The sequence below is a fragment of the Podarcis gaigeae genome (assembly GCF_964106915.1).
Source record: "Podarcis gaigeae genome assembly, chromosome: 13".
Classification (NCBI taxonomy): Eukaryota; Metazoa; Chordata; class Lepidosauria; order Squamata; family Lacertidae; genus Podarcis; species Podarcis gaigeae.
The window spans coordinates 37,752,486-37,779,647 of record NC_139689.1 but is presented as its reverse complement, the minus strand read 5'-3'; the positions used below and the strand labels follow the sequence as shown (position 1 = coordinate 37,779,647).

The 27,162-nt window shown below is 49.2% G+C and overlaps 1 protein-coding gene across 3 annotated transcripts; it reads left to right on the top strand.

Moving 5' to 3' along the window:
* The first annotated feature begins 41 nt into the window (after positions 1–41).
* On the top strand, positions 42–25,301 carry SCAF1 (SR-related CTD associated factor 1). Of its 3 annotated transcripts, none has more exons than XM_083710409.1 (11): positions 42–251; positions 3,455–3,612; positions 8,820–8,886; positions 11,277–11,404; positions 13,733–13,851; positions 14,591–14,703; positions 15,509–18,733; positions 20,240–20,322; positions 22,144–22,428; positions 24,293–24,421; positions 24,533–25,301. In XM_083710409.1, exons 2-11 carry the CDS (start codon positions 3,475–3,477, stop codon positions 24,707–24,709), a joined length of 4,464 nt encoding a protein of 1,487 aa, XP_083566535.1. In that variant the 5' UTR covers positions 42–251; positions 3,455–3,474; the 3' UTR covers positions 24,710–25,301. The 3 variants fall into 3 exon arrangements, with proteins under 3 accessions (XP_083566535.1, XP_083566536.1, XP_083566537.1); XM_083710410.1 differs by having other exon boundaries at positions 219–328; XM_083710411.1 differs by lacking the exon at positions 42–251 and adding an exon at positions 801–1,357.
* Positions 25,302–27,162: the final 1,861 nt, after the last annotated feature.

The window sequence follows — 27,162 nt, the reverse complement described above, 5'->3', positions numbered from 1 at the left end:
TTCTACGAGGGGCTCTCCGGGAGCGGACTTCATCTCCCAGAATGCCACGGGGCCCGCCCTCTCTCGGAGGCCCCTCCCTCTCCGCCGCGGAGCCGAGCGGAGTAAAATGGCTGCCGCAGAGGCCGGGCCCGGACAGTGTTGGCGGCGGCGGCGGCGGCAGCAGCGGCCGCGCCTCCTTCTCTTCCTCCGCCTCCTCCTCCTCTTGTGTTGAAGTGGGCGGGCGGAAAGGCCTAGCTTCCCGGTGGAGCTGGGTAATTATGGCAATGGCTCGGGAGGGGCTGCCGGCCAAAGGGTCTTTCGCGGGGCTGGTGTGCGAGCGCGCGTGTATGTATGTGTGCAAAAAAAAAAAAGTGTGTTTGTATACATATATTTATTTATTTTATTTGCGCCGGGCGTCTATTTGTGTGCGGGGGGGGGGGCGAAAATTAAGTGTACGCAATGCAGAGGCGAGGGCATAAAAAAATTATACAGTAATAATAATAATGGGGGTGTTCGGTTGTTTTAAAGTAGCGGTGACGGGCGGAGAAGGCCTCGGAGCGCGCCCGTTAAGGACGTGATGTGGGGTCGGGGGATCCGGGGGGCGGCGGGTTGGTCGGGGGTGTGGGGTGGGTTCATTTTGGCTTGGAGGCCATTCCCGTAAGCCCTAAAGGAGGAGCAGCTGTCGTGGGGGGGGGGGCGAGCCCCGTGCCTTGTCTTGTTTCAGTATTAAAACAGTATTGGGGGGGTCGTATTGTGAGGAGATCTGTGGGGAAGCGATGCTTGTGGGGCGGCATCCATCCTGCGCCCACCTAACCTGAGGAGAAGCGCTGCTGGGGTCAGTGGGGCTTGGCGCTCCCCCCTCACCCCCACTATACAGGCAGCGGATAGGGCTTTGTTTGCACCCCCTGGGAAAGGGGGAAGAGGGCAGTCAAGGGGGTGTGCGCCTGCTTCTGGGGCTGTACATGGAGGGAAACGGTGGAGCAGAGGGGTTTGAGGCATGTGGAAGAAGATGGGTGGTTGTGGGGGGTTGTTTTAGTATGGCTTAGAGACGGATGGGGGTTCATTTGGGGTTGTTGGTGGCAGTCAAGGTCCTTTCTTGTGTCACTTGGGTAAGGAGGAGCTGATTTGACCCTGGGAAAGGGAACTGGATAGCATCAGTTAGACTAAATAGAATTTATCTCGCCATTCCGGGACAAAATGTTTGGACACCTGACATAGCGTTGTCTACTCTTGAGAGAGTCTCTCGAATCGCAGGCAGGGATTTTTTTCTCTCATTGTCCGTTACTTTTGGACTGGAGTTGCCGAGGACTGAAGCCTAGGACCTTTTGCACGGAAAACATAGCCTCTTTATCCCTGAGCTGCAGCAGTTGATGGTCAGGTAAATTCTATAATGGGAGTTGTGGACCTGAGATGCGGCTATGGTTAAGGGTGCTTTTTGTGGCTGAAGATGGCATAGAAGGCTCGTGGATTGCCCCAAATGTGGTGTCATCAATGGGCTGTGGGATCTTGGTTGGTAAGCTGATGGAACGGCATGTCCAGGGTGAAATGACAGGAGAATTGTGAGGTTCCAAATGGAAAAATAAGAGAATGGGAAGGTTTTTCAGTGCCATGTGGTGAGAAGGTGGGTGGCAGAGGATTGATGGAAGGTTTTTAAGGAAATGTTGGATAAGCAACTTAATAGCAATTTTTAGACGTAGAATGTCTGAAGCAGAGGATTGGGCAGATGATCTGAAAGGTTGCTTCTAACTCTCTATGCTTAAAACTTTACCTGTCTTTTGGGTCTGTTAGTATTTAGAATCTAGCACAAAATTGTGCAATTTAACCAAATAATTGTTTAGGTAAATAGGGGATTGAGGATTAACAGGTCTTTTTAAGTCTCATTTATCCATACCTACTTAAGACTAGAAAATACGTTTGTACATACCTTCACACACCCCACATATCTAGGATTTGTAGATCTCCCAAAGAAACCAACATTCTACTAGTTTCAAACCTGGATCCTGGTCATTCTACCAAAGTTTCTATGTCTTGGGACAGCCTCAACATCTGATGCTGTTCAAGTTTATTCTGATTAGAAAGGAAATTAGAAAGCAAATTATTTAAGTCTAGGAATGGTGGGGAAGGCACTAGTGTTCTGAGCTGAGAAGATAAGATAAGGATCAGGGTTTATAAAACTTAGAGAGTCAGCTCTTGTGAAAGAATGGTGCAGCAGAGAAGAATTATTTATGTGTGGGTGGGTAGTCTGTGATGATTAGAAAGTGGGGGAATTTACTGAGTGAAAGTCAGACTCAGGGATGGGAAATATGTGGCCTTTCAGATATTGGTGAACTACAGCTCCCATCATCCTTGACCTCTCGCCATGCTGGTTGGGCCTGTGTGAGTTGGAGTCCATCAATAACTGGACGGCCACCCCATTCTTGGTGTAGGTGGAAAGGAACTTGGAATACTGGGCTCCTAACAGGCTACACGTATAATGACAACTTTATTTTAAAATAAGCAAATGCTTAAATGTATTGAACTATAAATCAGCTAATCAGCGGGGTTCTAGCACATTATCATTGTCGATCTTAAGGACACTGCAATCACTGTATTCGCTTCTCCCACTATCTTCACTTAAGAGCACACTGCTCCACACAAACAAAAGTAATTTTAGATATGCCCGCGTACACTCTTCTTTTAGTATTATGTTTATTACCTATTTGGTTCACAAAACAGGGTATGAAACCGAGCTGCTTTCTTGATGTTGAAGCTGGCTCAGAAAATAACCTGGAACATTTCCCTTCTCAAAGGGAGTGCTGGCAGGAGACTGTGATCTGGCTGTGCAGTAGGAAGCCTTTCCTCTGGCTGAGCCTGACTTAGGTGATGTCTTACTGATTTAAATATGCAAACCTCAGGTGAGGCAAATGGCTTATATGCTGCCATGGCGTTTTAGCTACTTCCATTGGGCAACAATTAGAAAAGCATAACTGGAACACTGAAATACCGTATTTTTCGCCCTATAGCACGCACTTTTTCCCTCTCGCTCTCCAGGCTTCAGGAGAGCCCCATCGCCAGCCCCACAAGCTTGGGAGACAGCGGGGAGGCGGAACGCCGCCATCCCGCTGTCCCCCAACTTGGTTAGAAGGCTGGCAGGGGGGGGGGGGAGAAGCCTGCTCCTCCCCGTCGCCAGCCCCGCAAACTCGAGGGACCTGGTTTGGAGGCTGGCGGAGGGCTTCCCCCTCCCCCAGCCCCGCAAGCTCCCAGAGCGATGCCAAAGCTGCACGCAGCTTCGGCATGGCTCTGGGTCGCGTTCTGGGGGCTGGGGGAGGGGGAGGGTGGGATGGGGACTTGTTGCGGACTGGGTGTCCGGAATTCAGAGTTCTATGCAAAGGGACTGTATTTCATCTAGTCTAATTGAACAGGCTGTATCTGAAGAGGATAGGTAGGTCAGAAACTGGATTGTCAGTCGCTAATGTCTCACTCCGTCAATATCTAGGATTTGCAGCTCCTGCAGACATGGAAGAGGAGGAGAATCGACGCCCCCCAGTAAGGGAGGATCCTGCACGAGGTGGCGAGAAGCCAGCCAGTGAACCTTCTCTCGATGCAGATTGGGACCAATCGGGTGCCCTCTGTGCTGGCCAAGCTATCATTCTGGTAATGACTGCTCGGTTTCTCAAGGGGTTGTGGGCTGGAGTGATGGGCATAGGCATTGCTTAATATTTATATTTTGAATGAGTAGTTATTGCTGGGAAGCCTGTGGTTCCTTGAGGTTGAGCACAAATAATAGGTCCATTTTGAGCCATTAGTGGTGGTTTTGCTCAGAGGATTAATTTGTATTACCGCATTGTGCTGCTTTGTAGATGCAGACGTGTTTACGAAAGTAGGACAGTTAAGTTAACATATGCAAAGTAAGCAGTTGGGTATTTGGAGATTCTCTCCCCTGTTTCTTTCTTACAAAAGTTAGTCCAGTGTATTTTCCAGTTCAACCCCTTTATGGGCATGTAGCAAGTACTGAAATTATGTATTGATTAAAGATGTACATGGCACGTTAATGAATACACCAAGAAGGGGTTGTGGCAATCTGGAAGAGGTTGACATTGGACTGAGTGGCTTCCTGCCATTGGATCAGGAATGGGCAGTGAGAAGGACCCCAGCTCCCATCAGCCCTAGCCAGTATGGCCAGTGGTCAAGCATGATGGGAATTGTAGTCCCAACAGCGTATGGCCCTTCCCTATTCTACACAGTCAGCTACAACCACAGGAATCTGAAAATGAAGTTCGGAGAATGTGGGACTAACATCCTCTTAAAAAGCAAGAGCTCTCACTCAACCTGTTCACACACTTTTTTTGATAGCTGCCAAACAGCTATTTGTTAAAGATACTGGACAAATAGCAAGGCTGGAGATCTTGAATGATGTGGTTTTGTTCTGAAAACAAGTTTAATGGACATTGTGAATGGGCTCACTGCAGATAAATGAGAATCATTATCATGCAGAATCATAATTCATATTGTTATCCCCCCTTCCTCTACCATTTTCAAGGTGCTGTATAGGAGTTCCGTCCCCAAATTTTTATGACCACAACGTATCTCAGCACAAAATAGTTTCCATGTGAAATAAGTCTGCTGGGCAATAGTAAAGAGAGAGTGGATACTGAAAAACGAGGCAGCCTCACAATGAGAAGGTTCACCCTCCACAGAGAAAGCAGTCTGTTAAGTTGACTCTTGCTTTCTTAATATGGAAAGAGTTTCATAGATCTACTTGCATGTATTTGGATACATTGCTAGACTTGCTTAGTTTTTTAACCTGAAAATAAAACTTTTCGTTTACTTTTGTGTCAATTCCTAAACATGAAAATTCATCATATTGGCTGAGATCCAAAAGGACCGTGCACATACTTGTGTTTTTGGGAGACTTCCTTTCCCATTGCAGCCTCCTGTGTAACCCAAACACCAAATTCCAAAGGGTTGTCATACAATTGCCCGATTCAAATGTAATGATAAACAGTGGTATATAGTTAATGTTTATGGGTTTATGCTTTTTCTGCTACACCTCTCTTCACTGGTGCAAAGGAGGAAATTGGAAGCTTATGTGTTCGATTGCGGTTAGCCACAGTTCAGGATTGTGTCTTGAGTGTTAGGATAAGTTTAAATGTGGCTAGTTAAAGCAAGGTAGCTTCATAAGCTATGAAGCTGGCTTATTTCAACAGATCATAGTTAATACTAACCCCCGTTTAGTGTCATGTCCAAACCCTAAACTGGGCTTATTTGCCATTGAAAGCAGTTCAGTTTCCTCCTGCTGGTGTTGTGTGTAGAGTGTGCGAAGTGCGATTTGAAGCTTATTGCAGCTCATTCCTGCCATGATAAAACCATGGTTTACTGTGGTATCCAAACGAAGCTAATATAGGCAGTGACCATTTTGCATGGGGGTTCTGTATAAGCCCACTCTGCCCCGTTCTCCCCTCTTCTGGTTCCAAAAACACCTGCACATCAGGACAATTGAACACAGCTAAAATGGTCACTGCCTGTATACGTGTATCAGGATGATTTTTTTTCTATCCATACGTGAAGTGTTTTTCTGGTTGCACATGGCTTTTTTGTATGTGTGTCACAGTAATTGCTTCCTCCCTAACAGTATTATAAATCAATCATTAGGCTTTCCTTACAGAAATATGTTTAGGCTGCTATGTTTTTCTTTTTTTTAAAGTACACATCACTGCCATGTAGAGTTTACTTGAATTAAATATTTTTTTCTTTCATTCCGTCCTACATTTGACTTCAGAAACCGTAATTTCTTTGTTTTCTTTTCCACCTCTCCCTCACTTGCGCATTGTTGTTCTTTTAACTTCTCTCTTGGTGCTTGCCAATTGTTCTGTGGAACTGTTTGTTTAGTTCTGCCAGCTGGTGTGGCGTTCCAGAAAGAAAGAAAAATCTGTAGAAGAGCATTAAAAAAAAAAAATTGGCCTTGCAGATAAGGATACAGAAATTGTAAAACTCGCCAGCCCACACATGTGGCTTCTTGCTTAACCAGCTTTCAGCAAAACAGGCTCCGCTTAGTCTTAGAGCTTGAAAAATAACGGTTCAGAAAACAACTGTTTTGGGTTTGGAGGGTAGAAGGAGTTGAAAAGCAGAGAAATACTGTCCTTCAAGAAGGACACTGACAAACTGGAACGTGTCCAGAGGAGGGCAACCAAAATGGTCAAAGGCCTGGAAACGATGCCCTATGAGGAACGGCTAAGGGAGCTGGGCATGTTTAGCCTGGAGAAGAGGAGGTTAAGGGGTGATATGATAGCCATGTTCAAATATCACATAGAGGAGGGAGATGTCACATAGAGGATGTCACATAGAGGAGGGAGAAAGGTTGTTTTCTGCTGCTCCAGAGAAGCGGACACGGAGCAATGGATCCAAACTACAAGAAAGAAGATTCCACCTAAACATTAGGAAGAACTTCCTGACAGTAAGAGCTGTTTGACAGTGGAATTTGCTGCCAAGGAGTGTGGTGGAGTCTCCTTCTTTGGAGGTCTTTAAGCAGAGGCTTGACAACCATATGTCAGGAGTGCTCTGATGGTGTTTCCTGCTTGGCAGGGGGTTGGACTCGATGGCCCTTGTGGTCTCTTCCAATTCTATGATTCTATTTCCCCATCGATGTAATAAGCAGCTCTTGCCAACAATGAATAAAAATTTTTTGCCCAGACATTATATGTGCAACCCAATCTTGTATACGATTGAAAGGAAGTCTGAACCATTTTCATTGGTGCTTACCCCAGAAAAGTGCGTATAGCAGGCCATTCATATATTATTTTAGTGTCCACATGGAAACTTGGACAAAGCTCTTGGATGTGTGACATTCACAAAGTAGTATGACCTTTTTAATGAAATTAAATAGTACCAGTAGAACACAGCAGTATATCACACACTAATTCTTAGGTTCTTCACAAGCAGTAGCATTTGTGGAAAACATCTGAACAAAATCTTTCAATATGTAGTGTGATACCTCAATATTTTCTTCTTCGTAAGAATTCTGCTGCGGTTAATTTCCCCTCCCCAGGAGTCTCACTTTTGTCAGAACAGAAGTTAGTAGAAAAAGAGATTCATTTAAAGCATTGGGGGCTCTACATACAAAATGTAGTAGACTATTAATATTTACATTAGTAATAGGATAATAATATCAAATTTATAAATTAATGTGTGGGTCAGGGTATTTTTCATATATATTCATATAATGCTCTCCCTCCCCCCCTTTTAAACAAATTTGTGGCTTTTTTTCTTTTGGAATCACTTAAATGCTTTATAGTTGAAAATTGTTCAATAAAATATCACTTTTTAAAAAAGCATCAGGGCTTCATTTTTTGGAAGACTTGCTTGCAGACATGTTTAAGTTCATGTAGTTAGATTTTTATCCTCTGTGCACTTACTTGGAAATAAGTCTCATCTTGAAACTTGGTGAGATTTCCTCTTTTATCAGCCATCCATTGTGCATTTAATACGCTTAATTAATAATTACTTCTAAAAGAAATGTCCTAGGGACAGGGAAGTCTGGAACCAACATGCATTCAGGAAGCGTATTTTGAAGCCTTTTCTCCTAAGAGATAAAGAGCAAACATTAAAATATACTTGGCCTTGGGGCATGCAGAAGAATGTAGCGGGAAGGGAAAAAACAGCCTACAGCTGCAAACTTGCACAACTAATTGAGCTGAGACCCTGATCTTGGATCATTGGATAGGCACAAGATAAATGAGACAGGTGACGGTGACAACCAAGCAGAAGGCTTCGGGTTCAAACTTCAAGGTATTGGCTCAGCCTTGGGTGCTGAAAGCACATTTGAGTGCAGAGAAGACCACATGCAATGGATTTTGGTTAATTTTTTAAAGTCCTGGCTACAAAGCTACAAAGCAGAAATTCTGGATCAATGCTGGCTTCTTAGGGGTGGTTTCTACTTGCCCCACATTTGTGGCAATTTGCAAGTCTGGTTTTAATAAAAATCATCTATCTCCGTTCAATTTTTGGGTTAGGTTTTTATTATATTATAATGTATATAAATCAGAGAACAGGGGTAACTATGGGCAAAAATTAAAAGACAAAAAACAAAATTATAAAATAGGCACTTGAAAGAGTTGAAATAATAAAGTCCAAGTGAAGACAATCAACGTTATCAGATCATCATGTGTAATTCCAGATTTGCCAGGCTTGTGACCTGTTGTCTTGAAAGTGGTGGTTCCATTGTATATGTCATAAAGGAATGTCAAATTGTATAAAAACTGAATGTTGTAGTCCTTGTCATAATCTGCAGCTGGTGATACCAAGCATCCAGTGTAAGATGATTCCATTGAATTGCAGTTACTATTCTTACTCCCAAGATCATATATATAAATCATTTTTAAACAATATATTTACATTGGTGTCATCAAAAATACTCAGCAACATTAATTCTGGACAACGAAAGATTTATTTTTGACAACCTGCACTGTTTCTAGCGAATCATTCTTTTTTAATGATGAGCCATTCATCACTCAATGTGTATATTTAACAACATCCTTAATGTGAGCTTTATGTCCAGTATTGCAGTTTAATAGCTTGCTTGTTATCATTTTTCTGACGTTTCTTAAAGTGGCGCTTAGGCTGGAAACAAGATCTCCAAAGTTCTTGGGCAGTTTTTGTTTTATTTTGCAAGATTCTCATGTATAAGATTTCTGTCTTGGTTTCATGTCAGCCTTTGAGTCTTGCCCCATTGATTGTCCCTGTGCAAACCCATCCAATGACTGCCATGAAAGCTAGCCGGTCACATTCAGTTGGGCTTCTGGCAGTTGCAGTACTGGATGTTTCTCAGCAAGAGCTAAGGTGTTTTGTTTTTTTTGTCCTTGCAGAAAGCTTTGCAGCAAGCTGTGGGCAGCGGCCTGCCAGGTGAACTGCAGGATCCAGCCAGTGAGAAAGGTAACTCAAAATCAAGAGGCAAACCAAGGAGCGAAGGGACCAATAAGTTCGTCGGGTGGATTAGTTGCACTTTCAGCAATAGGCGCCTCTGCTGTGAACATCACAATTCAATATGAACATAGCAAATCTCAGACCAGGCTTGAGGGATGTGAGCTTTTTGTGGGGAGGAGCGGTGGAGAACGAGAACTTGCCTTTTACCAAGTCGCATCAGTTGCCCATTTAGTTCAGTGTTGTCTGCTCTGATTGGTAGAGTTTCAGACAAGGGTCCCTCCCAGCCCTACCTGGAGACGCCAGGGATTGAACCCAGGGACTTCCAGCATCCAACAGGTGTATTCTTCCACTGAGCTAGTCACATTCTCCTTAAGTTAAAGCCACATGCTTCTTTTATTTACTAAAAAAAATAAAAATGTCTATCCACAAGGTGCCTGATGTTCACCAATAAAAAACCTGAACTAAATTATAGGTGCTTAATGCGCCTAATAATAATAGTAATAACAATATATTATTTTTACTCCACCCATCTGGCTGGGTTTTCCCAGCCACTCTGGGCAGCTCCCAACAGAATATTAAAAACACGATCAAACATTAAAAACTTCCCTAAACAGGGCTGCCTTCAGATATCTTCTAAAAGGCAGATCATTCTTTATTTCCTTGACATCTGGTGGGAGGGCGTTCCACAGGGAGGGAGCCACAGCTGAGAAGGCCCTCTGCCTGCTTCCCTGTAACCTCACTTCCTGCAATGAGGGAACCGCCAGAAGGCCCTCAGCGCTAGACCTCAATGTCTTGGCTGAACAATTGGGGTAGAGACGCTCCTTCAGGTATACAGGACCGAGGCCATTTGGGGCTTTAAAGGTCAGCACCAACACTTTGAATTGTGCTCGGAAACATACTGGGAGCCAATGTAGGTCTTTCAGGACCGGTGTGGTCTCGGTGGCTGCTCCCGGTCACCAGTCTAGCTGCCACATTCTGGTTATTTTCATGTGCCTAGTTTTCCAGGGCAACGCAAATATTCAGAATTGCTTCTCAGTGCCTGCAATGACTTCAAGACCAGGGAGCATTGAGCTTTCCAATAATACCAGCATCTTTCCCTTCAAGAGGCACAAACTGGCAAGAGATCTAGAATATATAAACATACATACATCTATGTCTGTATTTCTTAAAGCTGGTGTCTGCAGGGTTTAAAAGAGCACAACTGTTATCCACAGCTAGTCGAGAGGAGGTGGGCCCTGAAGGGGGAGGCTCATCATGCAGATGATCCCTGGTTCAGTCCCCGGATTCTTCAGGTAGAAACACTGCCAGTTAAAAGACATTACTGAGCTAGATGGGCCAATGGTTTGACTGTCAGAGCAGTGATGGCCAAACTTGGCCCTCCAGCTGTTTTGGGACTACAACTCCCATCATCCCTAGCTAACAGGACCAGTCGTCAGGGATGATGGGAATTGTAGTCCCAAAACAGCTGGAGGGCCAAGTTTGGCCATCACTGGTCTAGAGGAAGTTTCATGTGATCTTAGTAATCCTTGTTAATGCTTTTCACTAAATGCTCAAAGTCCTCCTCATACCAACCGTTACTGATTTATCTCAGGCTACCCAACAAGTTCTAGGGACGCGGGTGGCGCTGTGGGTTAAACCACAGAGCCCAGGACTTGCCAATCAGAAGGTTGGCGGTTCAAATCCCCGCGATGGGGGGAGCTCCCGTTTCTCGGTCCCTGCTCCTGCCAACCTAGCAGTTCGAAAGCATGTTAAAGTGCAAGTAGATAAATAGGTACCACTTCGGCGGGAAGGTAAACGGCGTTTCCGTGTGCTGCTCTGGTTTGCCAGAAGCGGCTTAGTCCTGCTGGCCACATGACCCAGAAGCTGTATGCCGGCTCCCTCGGCCGATAAAGCGAGATGAGCGCTGCAACCCCAGAGTCGGTCATGACTAGACCTAATGGTCAGGGGTCCCTTTACCTTTACTTTACCCAGCAAGTTCATGACCGAGCTAAGATCTAAGGATTCCCAGGGCATGACTCTTTAGTACTGAGGTAGAAGTTTGATTGTGGCCTACAGGTGAGCCACTATCCCATTTCTGGTGGATCTCATGGACGGGATCTTGATTTGATCTAGCAAGGCGTTTCATGTGCTCATAAGCAAAGAGTGCATCCTCTAAGATTTGTGGTCGTTCACTGTTTGTGATAAGCAGTCCTAGGGTATGGACTCTTTTTTAAATGAGAATTTGCAAAGCAAAAGAAAGAAAGAAGTCATCCAGTCTTTGGGCTGTGTAATGGCAAGAGTTCAGCTACCTGTATAGTTCATGTGCAGGTGCTTTTTAGAGTAGTATATCCCTGCAAAGCAGGCATGTCATACCTTTCTAGTGGGTTCCTTCTTGCTCTCATTGCCTCTCTTTTTTTCAGATGCTGAATGCAAGCACACAAGCCGGAGGAAATGGTGCAAGAGCTCCAGATCCGAAGGACTCGGAGGTACCTGGCTGGGAACTGGGGACCCTGCACTGGCCTGCGATAGGAATGCCACAATGGGTGAGGTATGTTGGCAGTTTCATACTGTAAACACTGCATCCCTATTATAATGTGTTAACACTGGAAAGTTTGCAGGTTCCGTTGCAGATCTGTGCAAGGGCCAAACAGTGTGACTGCTGGAGATTCCTAATGCACTGGGGTCAACTACACATGGGTTTGGTCTTACAGGGCAAATAAATTCTGGTGAATGGTGTGCTCACCTCCTTTCTTCAGTGATGGGGCCTGCTGAGGGCCTGAAGGGCCTCACCCTTGCCTCTTTCCGCCTGGCTTGGGGCAGGGCCTGACAGGCTCTTAAGGACTGCTGCTGCTTAGCACTGAGGGCTCCTTTGTAAAATTGTTTTTAATTTTTATCTGTGCTGTTTTAAATGAGACCATGTTGGCTGTGAGCCCTGGATGACCTGCACCCTGACTTACTGGCCCGTTCCCATGTGGCCTGGGAGAGTGGAGTGCTGACTGACTCCAGCTACAAAAGCTCAGGCTGTTGAACAGACTCTTGGACTGGAGTATTGTTTACGGGGGTTGAGAGAACTGATGCTGTTATGGATATTGTTGTATCTTTAGTTTTAGATCTTACAATTTATCTGGAAATTGTTTCCATTAGGTTGTGTACTTTTTGATGTGTTTTATTTATGTTTTCTGTTATGTTTGTAATTATGTAAATCTTGTCATGTTGTAAGCCACCTTGAGCATAGTTTTAATTGTGGAAAGGCAGCATAAAAATACTATAAAACGATGGTGATGATGATGATTGTTCATCTGTGAACAGTTGTGGGTTTTCTGTTGTGAATGTGGGCCTGTCATGGTGTTGTGCTTCCTTCTTTCCCCAGCATTCTTTAGAGGAGGAATTTAAGGTCTTGGCCTGTGTGTTGATGCCAGCTTCTGGTTACCTTCTGGCCTCTTATTATTATTATCATCATCATCATCCAAGAATACAAAAAAACTAAAAAATACAAAATTCTGTTAAAAAGAGAAAATATTACAAAGTGAAAATATGATTTGACTACAAAGTATAGTTGTTAAACTCAGTACATTTTGAGTTCATAGAATTGTATAGAGCAGTGTTTCCCAACCTTTTTTGGGCAAAGGCACACTTGTTTCATGAAAAAAATCTCGAGGCACACCACCATTAGAAAATGTTTAAAAAATTAACTCTGTGCCTATATTGACTATATGCCGCTTGGGGCGGCAGCCTGTTGCCCGAAGCACAGGGAGCCCTACGGAGGGCTCCCCGTGCTTCCGGCGAGTGTCTGCCACCCTGCGCGCCCGGCAGGAGCTCCTGCCAGGCGCGCAAGGCTTGGGGCGGCAGCTTGTTGCCCGAAGCACAGGGAGCCCTACGGAGGGCTCCCCGTGCTTCGGGCGAGTGTCTGCAACCCTGCGCGCCCGGCAGGAGCTCCTGCCAGGCGCGCAAGGCTTGGGGCGGCAGCCTGTTGCCCGAAGCACAGGGAGCCCTACGGAGGGCTCCCCGTGCTTCGGGCGAGTGTCTGCAAGCCTTGCGCGCCCGGCAGGAGCTCCTGCCAGGCGCGCAAGGCTTGGGGCGGCAGCCTGTTGCCCGAAGCACAGGGAGCCCTACGGAGGGCTCCCCGTGCTTCGGGCGAGTGTCTGCAAGCCTGCGCGCCCGGCAGGAGCTCCCGCTGGGCGCGCGAGGCTTGGGGCGGCAGCCTGTTGCCCGAAGCACGCGGAGCCCTCCGGAGGGTGCCCCGTGCTTCGGGCGAGTGTCTGCAAGCCTTGCGCACCCGGCAGGAGCTCCCGTCGGGCGCGCGAGGCTTGGGGCGGCAGCCTGTTGCTCTAAGCACATGGAGCCCGCCTCCCTCCCACGGCACACCAGGCAAAGTCTCGCGGCACACTAGTGTGCCGCGGAACACAGGTTGGGAAACACTGGTATAGAGTTGGAAGGGACCCTGGGGATCTTCAACCCTCTGCAATGCAGGAATATGGCAGATCTCCCATACAGGGATCAAACCTGCAACCTTGGCATTACCAGCCCCATGTTCTGTTACAATTGTTATATTTGGTAAATCGGTATTTTCTTTGGAGATAAGACACACATGATTCCTGTTAATTTACTCTTTATCATATAATTCATACCATTCAAAAGCACATAAAATATGTGGATGATCAGTAACATTATTCATTTTCAAAGTAGACCCATTAGGTCAGTGAAATTAAACAACTTGCATCCACTGTTTTTTTAACAATATAAGTCTGCTCTGAAAATGACTTTGTTGGCTATCACCCCATGACAATTACCAGCATTGCCTAATTCTTCCTTAGCATATATAACCGGAGGGTCCCAATTATTCAGCACTTGTTTATTTTCCTATTCCTTCCTCCAGGTCCTTGAGGCTCCTTCTTCTGGTGTGGTGCCTGACTTGGCTGGAGTCTGTGACTACCTGGAGTGGACTTACCATTTGCCGCAGGGAGTAGAGAGCTCCGTAGGAACTCAGGCAGTTTAGTAAGTGGGACTCCTATAGGGCAACTATCTCCATCTCAGGGAAGGCAAGTACCCATTCTTGTGGCTGCAGTCTAGAGCTTCACAGTAAAAGCTCTGAAATTCTACCATTCAGTAGAAGTTCTGTAAAACATCGGAGCTGCACAGCTGGCAGGATAACGGTAATAACGAGGCTTTTAGAAACATAAGCCTGTTGGCAAATTAAATTCAGAAGTGCGTCAAGCAGTAAAATGCACGTATCAAAGTATCCTTTTTAGGAACTTGGGAATTAAATCTGAGTGCAGTTGCAGATGGAGGGGAAATTGCAGAAGCCAAATGGCTTTGTAGCAGAAAAGGGGCTTTCATGAGCTACTGCCCTGGCAAATAGAATAGTATTGACTACTTCTATGCAGTCCCCTGTGGAAAGAGAGCTCAACTAAGGGGGAGAAGCTGCTGGATCATGACCCAGGTCCCCTCAAGGCTTTAGACACTGCCAAGCAGAGCTTAGGGATCACACTGGACCAGAGGGAACGAGACAAATTTCTAAGGTACGTGGGACAGAAATGCCTTGAATTATGTCTGCAAGTCAGTGGAGTTTAGTGCAGACCACAATAATACTTCCCTTATTTCTGATCAGTGTCCAATATCTAGGGGGCAACAGGTTGGGAAAAGGCTGGCTTAGAATGCCGTGCTGGAAATTGGGATCTCTGGGTCGCCAGTGCGAGATCCGCTTCCTAATTCTGTTTTTTGCCTCTTTCGACAGCGGGGATGAAGATATGGAAGAAGTGGAGGTGGTGGCTGAGGTGCGGCTGGGGGATGTGGCCGCCTTGTCTGGCATCTTGAGAAGAAATCTGTCTTGGAGGATGCAGAAGTCTGGTGGGTGTCTGCACATTTGCGAGAAAAAATGAGACAGATGAGGAAAGGGATGCAGGTGTGACTCTCTAGGATGGAAACTACATTCTATGGTAAACCATAGAGAGGGGGTCAGGCAGGATGTATTAGCAAGATCCAGGGTGGCGGTGCCATTCAGCAAGTTCCGTGTCTTGCCCATCCAGAGCCTGCCATCTTATACATAGCAGGGGGAAATGAATGGGCTGCCGTACTTGGTGGTAGGGTAGTAAAACGGTTTCTTTTCAGTGTTGGGTCTCTTCCCCCAGCCCATTCATAATTGCGTATGTGCTGATAGAAGATCTTCTATTTCAAGTGCTCCAACCCAGTTTCTCTTAGGCCCAGGACCCACAAAGATACTCATATTTCAGGGGACCCCCCACCCCTGCTGCTCAATCCTGCCCCAATATGACCTGCTGGCAGTCCCCTGCAATGGCACCTCTCCCTTTCTGCTGACCTTGGACCTTGAGCCCAGATATGGTGAGGATAAATCCTGCAGTTGGTGGAAACGCAGGTCTCTGTAGCTTGAGATTTGGACTGAGACTCTGAAGTTGCTGGCTACAGCTTTAGGCAGCTCCAGGGCTGGATGCCCGTACTGGCTAATGGAGTACAGTATGCTATCTGAGGCTTACACCCATATCAATAGCAGCAGAATTGGAAATATCGGAACCCTGACTCCTGTGAAGCACCAGTTGTGGAATGTGATACAGGGCCTTTATGTGTTTTTTTAAAAATTCCCATCTTCTTCCAATTTGGATGCACGCCTAACGATTTCCGTTTTTGCTCCCTGCAGCCTGCCTTGGATTATCTGCACCTTGCTGGAGAGGAAGTAACTCGTGTCCCCTTGGGCACCGTTCCCTTTCAGAGCAGCCTTATCCTCTGGACTCACACAGAACTCTGCCTGTAATGGACCTGGCTCCTTGGACTTCTCTTTTAGCCAGGAGCCAAGTTTCGCAGTCCCCTAAAGCAGACAGGACTTCTCCTTCACCTTGCTTGGGCATGACTCTGGGTACTGGCATGGGGGTATCCAGCGGGGGGCAGCAGCGCCCGCAGAGCGCCGCCAGCCGGGAATCTGAATCCCAGCAGCGTTCCCAGCCACCTCCTGCCAACTCCTTGGACAAGGCCGATTCCAGCACCTCTTCTTCATCATCCTGCTCTTCGTCGTCATCCTCAATCTCCTGCCACCAGGGCCTGCCGGGCGAAGGTGGCGGCGACTCTTCAAACCCCTGCCCCCCAATGCGCTCCCCAGACTTAGATATTTATGATCCCTTCCACCCGACCGATGAGGATAACCTCAATGGTGATTTTGCCTTTGGCGACTCTCCCCACAAAGAGGCAGAGGGTGGGCGGCATGACCAGAAGTACGACCCCTTTGACCCCACGGGCTCTAACCCCAGTTCCTCCATCAGCACCCCTTCGCACGAGGAGGATGACGAAGATGAGGACGACGATGAAGACGACAACGACCAACACCCTCCGGACATGTCCCACAGCATCAGTCGCATCTCAGAAACATTGGCTGGGATCTACGACGAAAACAGCCTGAGCCAAGATTTCCCCAGCTCGGACAAAGGGCAGGAAGATTCTGAGCCAGAGGTGGAAGCCGGCAGGGATTACGAAACGGAGGCAGCCTGCTCTGCTGAGCTTCCCGAGGGCAAAGAGCCCCCTGGCGCCGATTCCACTCTGCCTGAGGAGCTTCCTTCAGAGCAGGCGGAAGCTAAAGCCCCTGAGCCACGCCGCCGGGTCTTTGTGGTAGACTTGGCCCCCAAAGGACGCTTGGATGCTGAAACCAAGCCGCAGCTGGAAGGGAAAGTGTCCCTGGAGGTGGTGACTGTTGGAAACGCCAAGCTGAGGAGTGGTGAGAAGACATCCAAAGGAGGCGGGCATCATCGGGCCGGGCGCCGGTCATCCATGGAGTGGGACGGGAGTGGTGGCGGCGACTCAGAAATTGAGGAAGGCGAGATTGTCCAGCCAGAGGATGAGCGCTATAGCCCCATTCGACTTTTCCGGAGCAGGTGCCGGCCTGCCGAACAGCGCACCCTGCGGGTGGTCGAAGGAGACGACTTCCTGTCGCTGCATGCCGACTCGGATGACGAGGGAGCCCTACAGATTGACTTCAGCGAGAGCCAGCCTGACCCCCGTTGGAAGGGCGTGGACTTGAGGAGAAAGATTCTGACCCAGCGACGAGAGCGCTATCATCGGGCCCCCTCGCCCCTGCCTCCGCCACCGCCGCCTCCGCCAGCCCCCAAGCGCCCTGCCTCCAAGTCTCACTCCGGCTCGAGCTCCGGCTCCTGCAAGAAATCGAAAAGGGAGCGCAAAAGGTCACGTGAGCGCAAGGCCTCGAAAACCAAGGAGGCCTATGTCTCTCCGTGGAACCCCAAGAAGAAATCCAAATCGCGCTCGAAATCCAAGGAGCGCCGGCATTCGCACCACAGGGCTTCGCGGTCCCGCTCACATCACCGAGCCTCCCGGTCCTGGTCGCCGTCGATCAGCACCAGCTTGTCTGCGGTTGGTTCCTCCCATACCTCCGCCGAGCGGCGCAAGAGCAGGAGATCAAAGTCAAAGGAGAAGCGCCGCGGCCGGCGCTCTCGGTCACGCAGCAGCAGCCGTGCCCATCGCAGCAGACACAAAGAGAAACATCGGGGGGATGGCGGCAGGAAGAAGAAGAAACGCTCCCGGTCTCACTCGCGAGAGAAGCACCCTTCCCATCGGTTGTCCAAGGACAAGGAACGGGAGGTGCACCTGCAAGAGGAGCCCAAGTCTGAGAAGGTCCTGATGGAACGCCGTAGAGATGCACGGACTGTGGTGCCCCCATCGATCCAGGACCTCAACGACAACGACCTCTTCACCATCAAGAGGACCATCACGGTCAACCAGCAGGAGAAAATGGAAGGGCTCTTGGAGACGCCAGAGAGAGCTAAGCGGGAAGTCCTTTACGATTCCGAAGGGCTGAGCTTCGATGCTTGCTTCTCGGACCGCGAGCCCGCGGAGGAATCCAAATCGGGCGGGGGACGGCTAGCGTCCAAGGAGGACGTGGTCCCGTCCCGCAAGGACAAGCGGCCGGAGGAGGACATCAAGCAGAAGGTTCCTAAGGAGAAAGAGCGCAAGAGGGCCTACTTGGAGGAGCGCCCTGGTGCCCGCGATAAGTACAAAAAAAAGTTGAAGGAGGGACCGCCCTGTTCCGAACAGCAGGAGTTGCCCAAAGTGGAGAAAAAGGCCCGGCCGGATCGGGACAAGACTGGGAAAAAGATCAAAGCTGGAAGCCACAAGGAAAGTGGCAAGTTGGGCTCAGGCCGGAAGGTGAAGCTCCAGTCCAAGGTGGCTGTTTTGATCCGTGAAGGGGTCAGCAGTACCACGTCGGTCAAGGAGGTGGGTTCCATCGGTGTGAAGTTCAGCCGCGACAAGGAGAGCCGCTCGCCTTTCCTCAAGTCGGAGGAGAAGGTGCTGATGGTTGGGGCCTCGGCAGCCGGTCAAGGAGAGATCGCCGACATCAAGGAGCCAGGCTTCAAACCCAAGAAAGTCAAAGGGCTGAAGGCCAAGATGGGCGTGAAGAAGCTGAAGGGCGTCAAGCCCAAGGGTGCCTCCGAGCCCAAGAAGAAGAAGAAGCTCAAGGTGAAGACTGGGCTGAAGAAATCCAAAGCTGACAGCTGCAGTCAAGGCGCGAGCAGCCCCTTGAGGGTCAAGGAGGAGCCCTCGTGGTCTGGTTCAGAGAAATCGGAGGTCACCGCCAAACCACCCAGCCCGCAGCCCTTGGCCCCAGGCCAGGAGCTCACGCCCGACTCCCAGACGGTGGACAGCAGCTGCAAGACGCCCGATGTCTCCTTCCTTCCTGAAGAGCCCCCCGTCGAGCCCCCCAGGGTGCCAGCAGACGAGCCGGAAGCTGACAGCTTGTCCGAGACCAAAGAGGAACAGCCGTTGCAGCCACCCCCTCACCCACCTCGCAGCTTGCCCCAGCCACCGGCCCCCATGTCATGGAACCTGCAGGGTGGGGTAGACTGCACCAGTGGCGTGTTGGCATGTAGGTATTGGGATGGGGCCAGGGAAGTGGGGAGGGAGTGCTGTCGTGGAGCCCTACTCATTGGTCTTTTTTAACGCATTTCTACATTGCTTAATACTAAAACAGTTTCCAAGCAGGAAACTGTAAAGCAAAGCTAAAACACAACACAATGCAAAACAACAAAATCCTAATGAAGCAGAAACATATCAACACATTTTGATAATGTCTCGAGGGCCAGGTATTCCTTCCCTCTTCTCCCTTTTACCAAAGCACAGCCATTGGTGGTTTTAGTATGAATCTGAAATACGGCTGCAGACCCCTGTATTGCTTGCGTGCCATAATGGCATTGATTTTTTCCCTTGATGGATCTTTGCCTTATGGAAGCTGTCCCCGTCCTTGCCCAGAAGGTAGAGCCTCCTTTGTGTCCCCATACAATTGGAAGAGGTCTCAGAGTTCACCTCTTCCGCCACTCTGCTCAGCGCACGATGCAAGGGCAGCATCCCTGGCAGGTGCCCACCAGGAGCTGCTTAAATGCCTCCACCAAAGGAGGGTTTGCTGCCTCCCAAAGCAAGCCTTTTCCCATTTTGGACCGCTATCAGCATAACGTCCAGCTGATAGCTGCTTCCCTCCCAGTTCTCACCTGTTGGTTCTGATTCTCTGGAGCGACCAAGGGCCTAAGTCTGCTCTGTTTACTGCATGACAGACCTCCAGATATTGAAAGACTGCTGCGTCTTGAAGGATTAAACCAGTGTTAAGTCCAGGTCACCACAAAACCTCACTGTCCATGCACAAAATATTGAACGCAGCCAGTCTTCACAACCTTTTTGTTATGTTTCTTGGGGCTGTCGATAAAAGCCTGAAATTCTGCACTGCTCATCCAGTGAAGGGTAAAAATTCAGAGGACTGGGGCGGTGGTATGAAGTGTTTCTCTTCAGCCATAACTTGTGCGACCAAAAGTTCCCAATTCATTAAAAACCTGAACCTTACCAGCATGAGAAATCACATAAGGAAAGTACATGCCTCTGAGTGTAGGTCATTTTGCCTTAAAGGCACCTGGAACTTGTGTTCCTTGGAGCAGAACCTTCCGAGCTCTGCTAACAGTTGGAGCCAAGGAGCACAGCCCTTTTCATAGATCTGCTTTCATTTTTCAGTGCATCTGTGTTTTTAAACTCTGCAGAGCAGTGTTAAAGCCTTAACTATAGGTGTTGTAGGAGATCTGCATATTTTAAAGAGCACCTAGGGGTGGGATTGAATTTAGGCAGTGATAGGATGTTTAACCCCATCTCAGTTACAAGTTTATTTCTCCCCCCACCCCGGTGCTGTTTTTCCATGCTGAGTGGGCAGAGAGGGGGGAGAGAATGGAATTATAGAGCAGACCACCCCCCTCTTTGATAAGGGAAAACTCAGGACTTGAGTGCCTGTATATCAGGTGAGGAACCTCTTAATTGTCCGCCTGCACTCCCTTCTCCACCCCCACCCCATGCCTGTTTGGGAAACCGTTTCTGAGCCTCTTGTTTCTTAACCTAGTGACTGCCCTGCTTTTCAAGATGGAAGAGGCCAACCTTGCAAGCAGGGCAAAAGCCCAGGAGCTTATTCAAGCAACCAATCAGGTACGGAGCAGGTTTGAAATGGTTAAAACCACTGTTGCAATTCATTTTCATTGTGTAGATAACGGAGATTGGTCTACCCAAAAATCACAGGGTGTTGGCAATCGGGTTACAGCCACAAGTAGCATTTTCAGTACAAAAACCTCAAATTCAGCCAAGAGATCTGGCTGCGGCAACTGTTATTTCTGGGAATGCATGTGAAACTCCTTTATAGCCATAATGTGGGAGGGGAGGGCAGGAGGTGGAAGGTTGCGGGGCTGACTTGATAACACAAACGGGACGAAGTGCAAACCTCTTGGAAGGCAAGACAAAGATGACCATTGCATACTTAAGGGTTGTGTCAAAGCACAGAGCACTGTGTATTCTCGCGAAAGCAAGGTGTGCTGTCTAGCACAGAAGCTGGCACTTGTGAGAGTTGCAGCTCTTCCTTTTAAAAATAAAATTATTATTATTATTAGATTCCTGGTTCTCATAGTAGCAGGGACATGCTTAGATGTATATGGGTGTTTTCTGGTAAAGGACTTGCATACAGTGAGGGCTTTATCTTCTCCAGCGCGAAGAGATGGGGGCTTCATCTCTCCCAGGACAACAACTGGTTCTCCATCTCCCAAGCTGGCTGCCATGTCCTTCCTGGCCTCCCTCTGCCCCTCTACTCTTTGACAGACTAGTTCCCAAATTTAATGTGAACCTGCTTTTTAAAAAAGCAACAAAAAAAGCATGGTATATGCAAAATAAGATGATGTGAACATATCACCCATTTGAATAAACAAGCATTACTCAACAGAGACTCTAGCCCTGTAACCACTTACCTGGAAACAAACCCTAGCAAGCAAAGTTGAGTTTGCTTTCAGAATATACTTGGGCGATTGGGTTGTAAATTCTTTGCAATCTCAGAATGTATTGTTTGGGGTTCCCCCCACCCGGCATCAGTGACAACTAGATCTTCCTCTCAATCACGTGGTGTTTCGGAGCTGTACAGCTGTTACACCACATTCAGCAGCCAGTTTCTCTTCCTCCAAATCAAGTCTGGTCATTTTCTGTTTTTCTTGAATTGAAAGCCATCCAAAGACACTGAGGAAGTCGTATTGCTTTGAAAGTCCTGCTCGAGTGGTGATGCCGGTGTTTAGCTGTCATTGTAGGACCCATTGAACGCGTCTCCAATGCCCAGTTTGGGCTGAGAAGACAAATCAGCTTTGGGGAGGTTGTGTTTGTGGCTGTAGCAGGGGCATGGCTAGTGGCAATGCAGATTCCCTGTGTAAAGGGAGTTGGGTTTATCTCACTAAGAGTGAGGCACACATGGTCCTAGGCCCAATTTCATGAGGTTGGGGGGAGCCTCAAGGGGAAAGAAAGAAGGCAATAGAGGAAAATGGTGGTAGTAGGAGCCAAAATGAATAGGAGGAGAAGGGAATGCCCTCTGCAACCAACACATTCAGACCTCTGGCAAGTGTGAGCTGGCCCCACACACTTTGGCTTGGGGGCCTGACACATTGCCCTCAAAGAAATGCAGCCCTTAGCAAAAGAGAGGTTCCTCAGGCCTTGTGTAACTATTCCCTCAACTGCCACCGGTAGGTGTAGCTTCCTCTAAGCTCTTACAGGGAGCATCAGCCCTGCTTACTGATTTTGCAGTGTGCAGTTGCACCCAATTGGGGTATCTTTTAGGGAAGGGTGATTGACAGGTCGCCCTGTCCCATCCACAGCCAGGTATACCCATCTAGTTACCTGATTGCTTCTGGGTGGCATCCCAACGTCTAGCTCTTGAGTTTGGAGAAATGGAAGGCCAATGGCATGCCGTCTTAACCATCTCCTCCTCCCTTCCCCTGCCAGATCCTGACCCACACCAAGCCCACTGCCTCCTTGGGCCCCCCTCAGCCTCCAGCACCACCAGCCCACCCGCCTGCCTCGCACTTGGCTGTACCGCCTGTCTCCTACCTGCTCCAGAGCTCCCTGCCTCTCGGAGGCTGTGGCTCCACCCCCACCACTCCCACTGGAGTCTTGCCCGGGACGTTGAGCCAGGCTTCGTCATGCCCTCCCTCGGCAGCCATATTTGCCTCTTCCTCTGGCACCGATCTGGGGAGCACCAGCTCTGAAGGGCGCGGAGACAGCGACAAGGTAAGAGCTGGGGTTGGTTTTGGAACGAAGCAGCTGGTGCTTTAAGGCAAGCCTTCCCCAGCCTAGTGCCCTCCAGAAGCTGCTGGGCTCCAGCTCCCATCAGCCCTAACTACCATTGTCCGTGCCAGCTGGGTTTGTGTCATGGACTGGCTGGACACAGAAGAAGGATGGGATGTACCAGCTGGGGAACCCCCAAGGGAAGAAGGCTCAGAGCCCAGGGAGTGGTGGTGCCACGCCAATGAGCAGCCAGAGGGAGAAGACTGGGAAGAGGAGGGTTCAAAAGCTGAAGGGGTAACGGTTTAGTGAGCAGGGAGTCTGTGACAAAGAAGTCCAGAAACAGAGGCAGAGAGAGGAGGGAGGGCAGAGATTAGTCAGACTGGTGAAGAAGCCAGGGTGTCTCCCTCTCCTGCTTTGACAAGCTCCCCTGCCCCTGGTCTCCCAGGAGAGGCAAAAAGTGGGAGGAGCAAAGGCAGGCGCATTGGTGTAGTCTCAGATTAGGAAGGACCTTGGAGAGGAGGCGACTTAGGCAGCTGTGGGAAGGTGCAGGTTTCTTCAGTCTCCAAAACTGCCTCCTGGGGTAAGCCCTACCAGAGATGAGTTGCTGTGCTAATTAGGCCCGATACTCCTGTGCAGCTCCTGTTTTGCTAAAAGTTAACTCTGAGTGATTTCTTGCTGGCCAACTTACTTACAGAATGTCGGAAGTTTGAGAGTCCTGAAACATCAGGAGGGCCACAGGCTCCTCGCTTCTGCGCCAAGCAGCACAGATTGAGGCCAGTTGCCCAGCACTAAAATCAACAGGCACGCTGGTGGCGCTGTGGGTTAAGCCACAGAGCCTAGGACTTGCCAATCAGAAGATCGGCGGTTCGAATCCTCGTGCCGGGGTGAGCTCCCGTTGCTCGGTCCCTGCTCCTGCCAACCTAGCAGTTCGAAAGCACCTCAAAGTGCTCCGGTGGGAAGGTAAACGGCGTTTCCGTGCGCTGCTCTGGTTCGCCAAAAGCAGCTTAGTCATGCTGGCCACATGACCTGGAAGCTGTACGCTGGCTCCCTCGGCCAATAAAGCGAGATGAGCACCGCAACCCCAGAGTCGGCCATGACTGGACCTAATGGTCAGGGGTCCCTTTACCTAACATCACCAGGGATGTGAGAATCTGCCTTAGGCCAAGTCAAACCATTGGCTCATCTCGTTCAGGATTGGCAGCAGAGATCTCTCCCAGCCTTACCTGGAGGTGACAGGGGTTGAATCCCGGGACCTTCTGCATGCATTGAAAGCAGATGCTGCACCACTGAGCTAAAGCCCTCTCCTAGATATTCAGCAGTGGACCATGGTCCATAATCCTGGTATTGGGACAGGTGCTTTGACCCCCTCCATAGATGGTTTAAAGCACCTGTCCTGGGGGAAGAGAAAGAATGTTCTTACAGAGGTATCTATTTTGGCTAATGAACCGTTGCTTGCAAGCAACAGAGGAGCAGGGCTTGATCAGCCCACTCTCACACCTATGCCATGCCATCGACATACCTTAAAGATAAAGGGACCCCTGACCATTAGGTCCAGTCGTGGCCGACTCAGGGGTTGCAGCGCTCATCTCACTTTATTGGCCAAGGGAGCCGGCGTACAGCTTCCACTATTTATCTACTTGCACTTTGACGTGCTTTCAAACTGCTAGGTTGGCAGGAGCAGGGACCGAGCAACGGGAGCTCACCCCATCGCGGGGATTCGAACCGCCGACCTTCTGATCGGCAAGTCCTAGGCTCTGTGGTCTAACCCACAGCGCCACCTGCGTCCCACTCAACATACCTTAGAACTAGCTTTACTTCACCTTGCGCCCCGGCTTCAGCTGACTCTCCTGCCTCTGCTCCACTGCAGTACCTGAAAAAGCTCCACACACAGGAACGGGCAGTGGAGGAAGTGAAGCTGGCCATCAAGCCCTATTACCAGAAGAAGGAGATCACCAAGGAAGAATACAAGGACATCCTGCGTAAAGCCGTCCACAAGGTGAAAGAGGCTCCTGGGGTCACGCGGGAGACTTGGAAGTGGGGAGGCCCACGGTGAGAGGGCTCAAAGAGTATTGACTCTCTGTTTTGTCCTCCTCCAATTCTCCTCTAGATCTGCCACAGCAAGAGCGGCGAAATCAACCCCGTCAAAGTGAACAACCTCGTGAAGGCGTACGTCCAGCGATACAAGTACTTTCGAAAACACGGGCGCAAGATGGATGAGGAGCCAGGCCCCCCCAAGGAGATAGCGGGGCTGGACAAGTCTGGCTTGCCCATGCCCCCGCTCTGATTCCCCCCCCTCTTGACCACCAGGGGGGGGGAAAATCAAAAAGAATGGCCCTTCTTTATGCAAATAGGCTTGGCTGGGCCCCCCTCCCCCAGCCCCCTTTCCTGTGTGTGGGGCGTGTGGAAGGGAGGGGTTGGGGCGACCCGCTTTGTTTGGGGAGGGGTGGCATTTGGAGAGTGCGGTTCTTCTGCATCTGCTACCTGCCCCTCAACACTCAACAGTTTTAGCCACAAAGCGACTTGTGTTTTACCCTGTAAATACAGATGAGGATGGGAAACTAATTTTTAGTTTCATCATTCTCCAGACCCCACCACCCCCATGATAAAATGGGTGGATGTTATTCCCCCCCACCCCACCCCACCTTAGTTTTTACTCATTTAGCATGTTTTTAATTTGACGGTTTTATTCTCGCCCTCCCTCCCTCCCGTCAGGAGTCATGAAAGAGCAGTACTGTGGCCGGCCTGTAGATGGCAGCTTCCTGCCACACTGGGCGGGTAGCACATCCCTCATCCTCCCCCCAGTTGTAAGTTCGTCTACCATACTCTTCCCCACCCCCACCCCTTTCTCTTCATAAAACTGCATTTAGCCATCTAAACCGAGCTCTGTCTCTGTGGTCCTTTAGTGAGGGGTGTGTGCGTGTCTCTGTACTTTTTTTGGGGGGTGCACTCCCCCAGAACACAGATGGATCACATTTGTTGCTACAACTACCTTCTGGAAGAACTGCTTTGTTTTTTTTATTCTGTAAAGGGTGCTTGAGGCATCGGGCAAAATCTTGCTTTACAGATGGCAACCCTCTCCCTGCCCTATTCTGAGGGGCAACTGCATCTCTGCACCCCTATATAAGCAGTCACGTTAGAGGAGGCCTAGCAGTCTGGATCAGCTCTTCAGCCTTTTTTTCTTCTTCTGGAGTTCCCATTTTCTGAATTCTTCCTCCAGGCCCGAATGTTGATTCTTTGGGCTCATCCCTATCTCACAACTACCCATGAAATCAATATGACACATCGCCTAGGGCTGGGGCGATGCCAGCTTTTCAACATTGTAATGCAATGCCAGCCAAACATCATGATACAGTGATACACTTTGCGGTGTTGCAAAGCAGAGGAAGGAATGAGTTGCATCGGACACATCCCTGCGGTGAAACTGCTGCCTCTCCCGCTGAGGGACCTGAGGTAGCTTCACCCCAGCACCTTGTGAGGCTGCGGCCGTCGCAGCTTATTCTTCCGCATGGCGGAGGAGCTCAGGAATGGCAGAGGTTTCACCTGCGATATACTGCTGGGTGAAAGCACCGTTGCGGTCTGGCCCTGGGCGATGTATCAATGCATCACCCAGGCCTAGTGTTGCCTGGTACTTAGTTGAACCCGATCACATTGTATAGTAATGGGGGCTGTGGCCCTCCAGTTGTTGCTGGACTCCAAATTCCATCCGTCCCTGCCGGCATGGTCTGGCAAATTCTGGAGGGCCACAGCTTCGCTTTCCCCTTCCCTATGCTGTACGTGGTCGACTGTACCCTTTTGGTCATTGATGTTGCCATCCCCTGAGGATGCCCAGAGTCAGGTTGCCCAAGAAACACCTGAGAGGTGGGGTAATACAGGGGTAGCCAATGTAGTAGAGGTATTGGGAGAACTACAGTTCCCAATATCCCCTACCAGTGTGACAAATGGCTGAGGGTGAAGAGAGTAAGTAGGAGAGCACTACATTGGCTATCCCTGGAGGAAGTGTATAAACCAGGGTTTCCCAAACCAGGGTCTCCAGCTATTTTTGTGTTTTTTTGGACTACAATTCCCATCACCACTGACCATTGGTCCTGCTAGCTAGGGATGATGGGAGTTGTAGTATATACAACCACTGGTGGATCAGACTGCTGCTGAAAAGGGGTGGGAGGAGAATGTAAGGAAGAAACTTGCGAGGTACTGCGCGGAGAAGGAAGTCTACGTAACAGCCCTTCTGAGAATCTGGTATAACATTGCTAAAGGAGTCTTCTAAGCAACCCCCACAAACAGCTGCTGGCAAACAAAATTCTCATTTTGAAGAAGGTGGGGCAGTTTTCTAAGATTATGTTGCTGCTTCTGCTGCTGCTGTTACTTTGACTTCCTGCCCCAGGCTATGAATTGGAAAAGTTGAGAGTAAGAATGGGGCGGCAGCCTTGAGCCCAGAGAACCTGAGTTAATTTGCTCAGCGAGGTTCTTGCCCAAAGGGCTGCAGGAGCAGCCGTGTTAGTAGGGTGGATGCTTCAGCTAACCCTGCAGGGGCTGACACCAATTAGTGGGAAAGGTGCTATGGTAAGAGAGCAAAAATGGGAAATGTTGTCAGGGACAGATGTGGACTTTGTCTGAACTCACACCCCTTGGGCACTCGGGACTCCAGCTCAGATTAGCTGCAGCACCTTCTCTGTAAGAGCGCAACACAAATGTTTGGAAAGAACGTATCAGCTGGGGGTGAATAGCATCAAGCATATT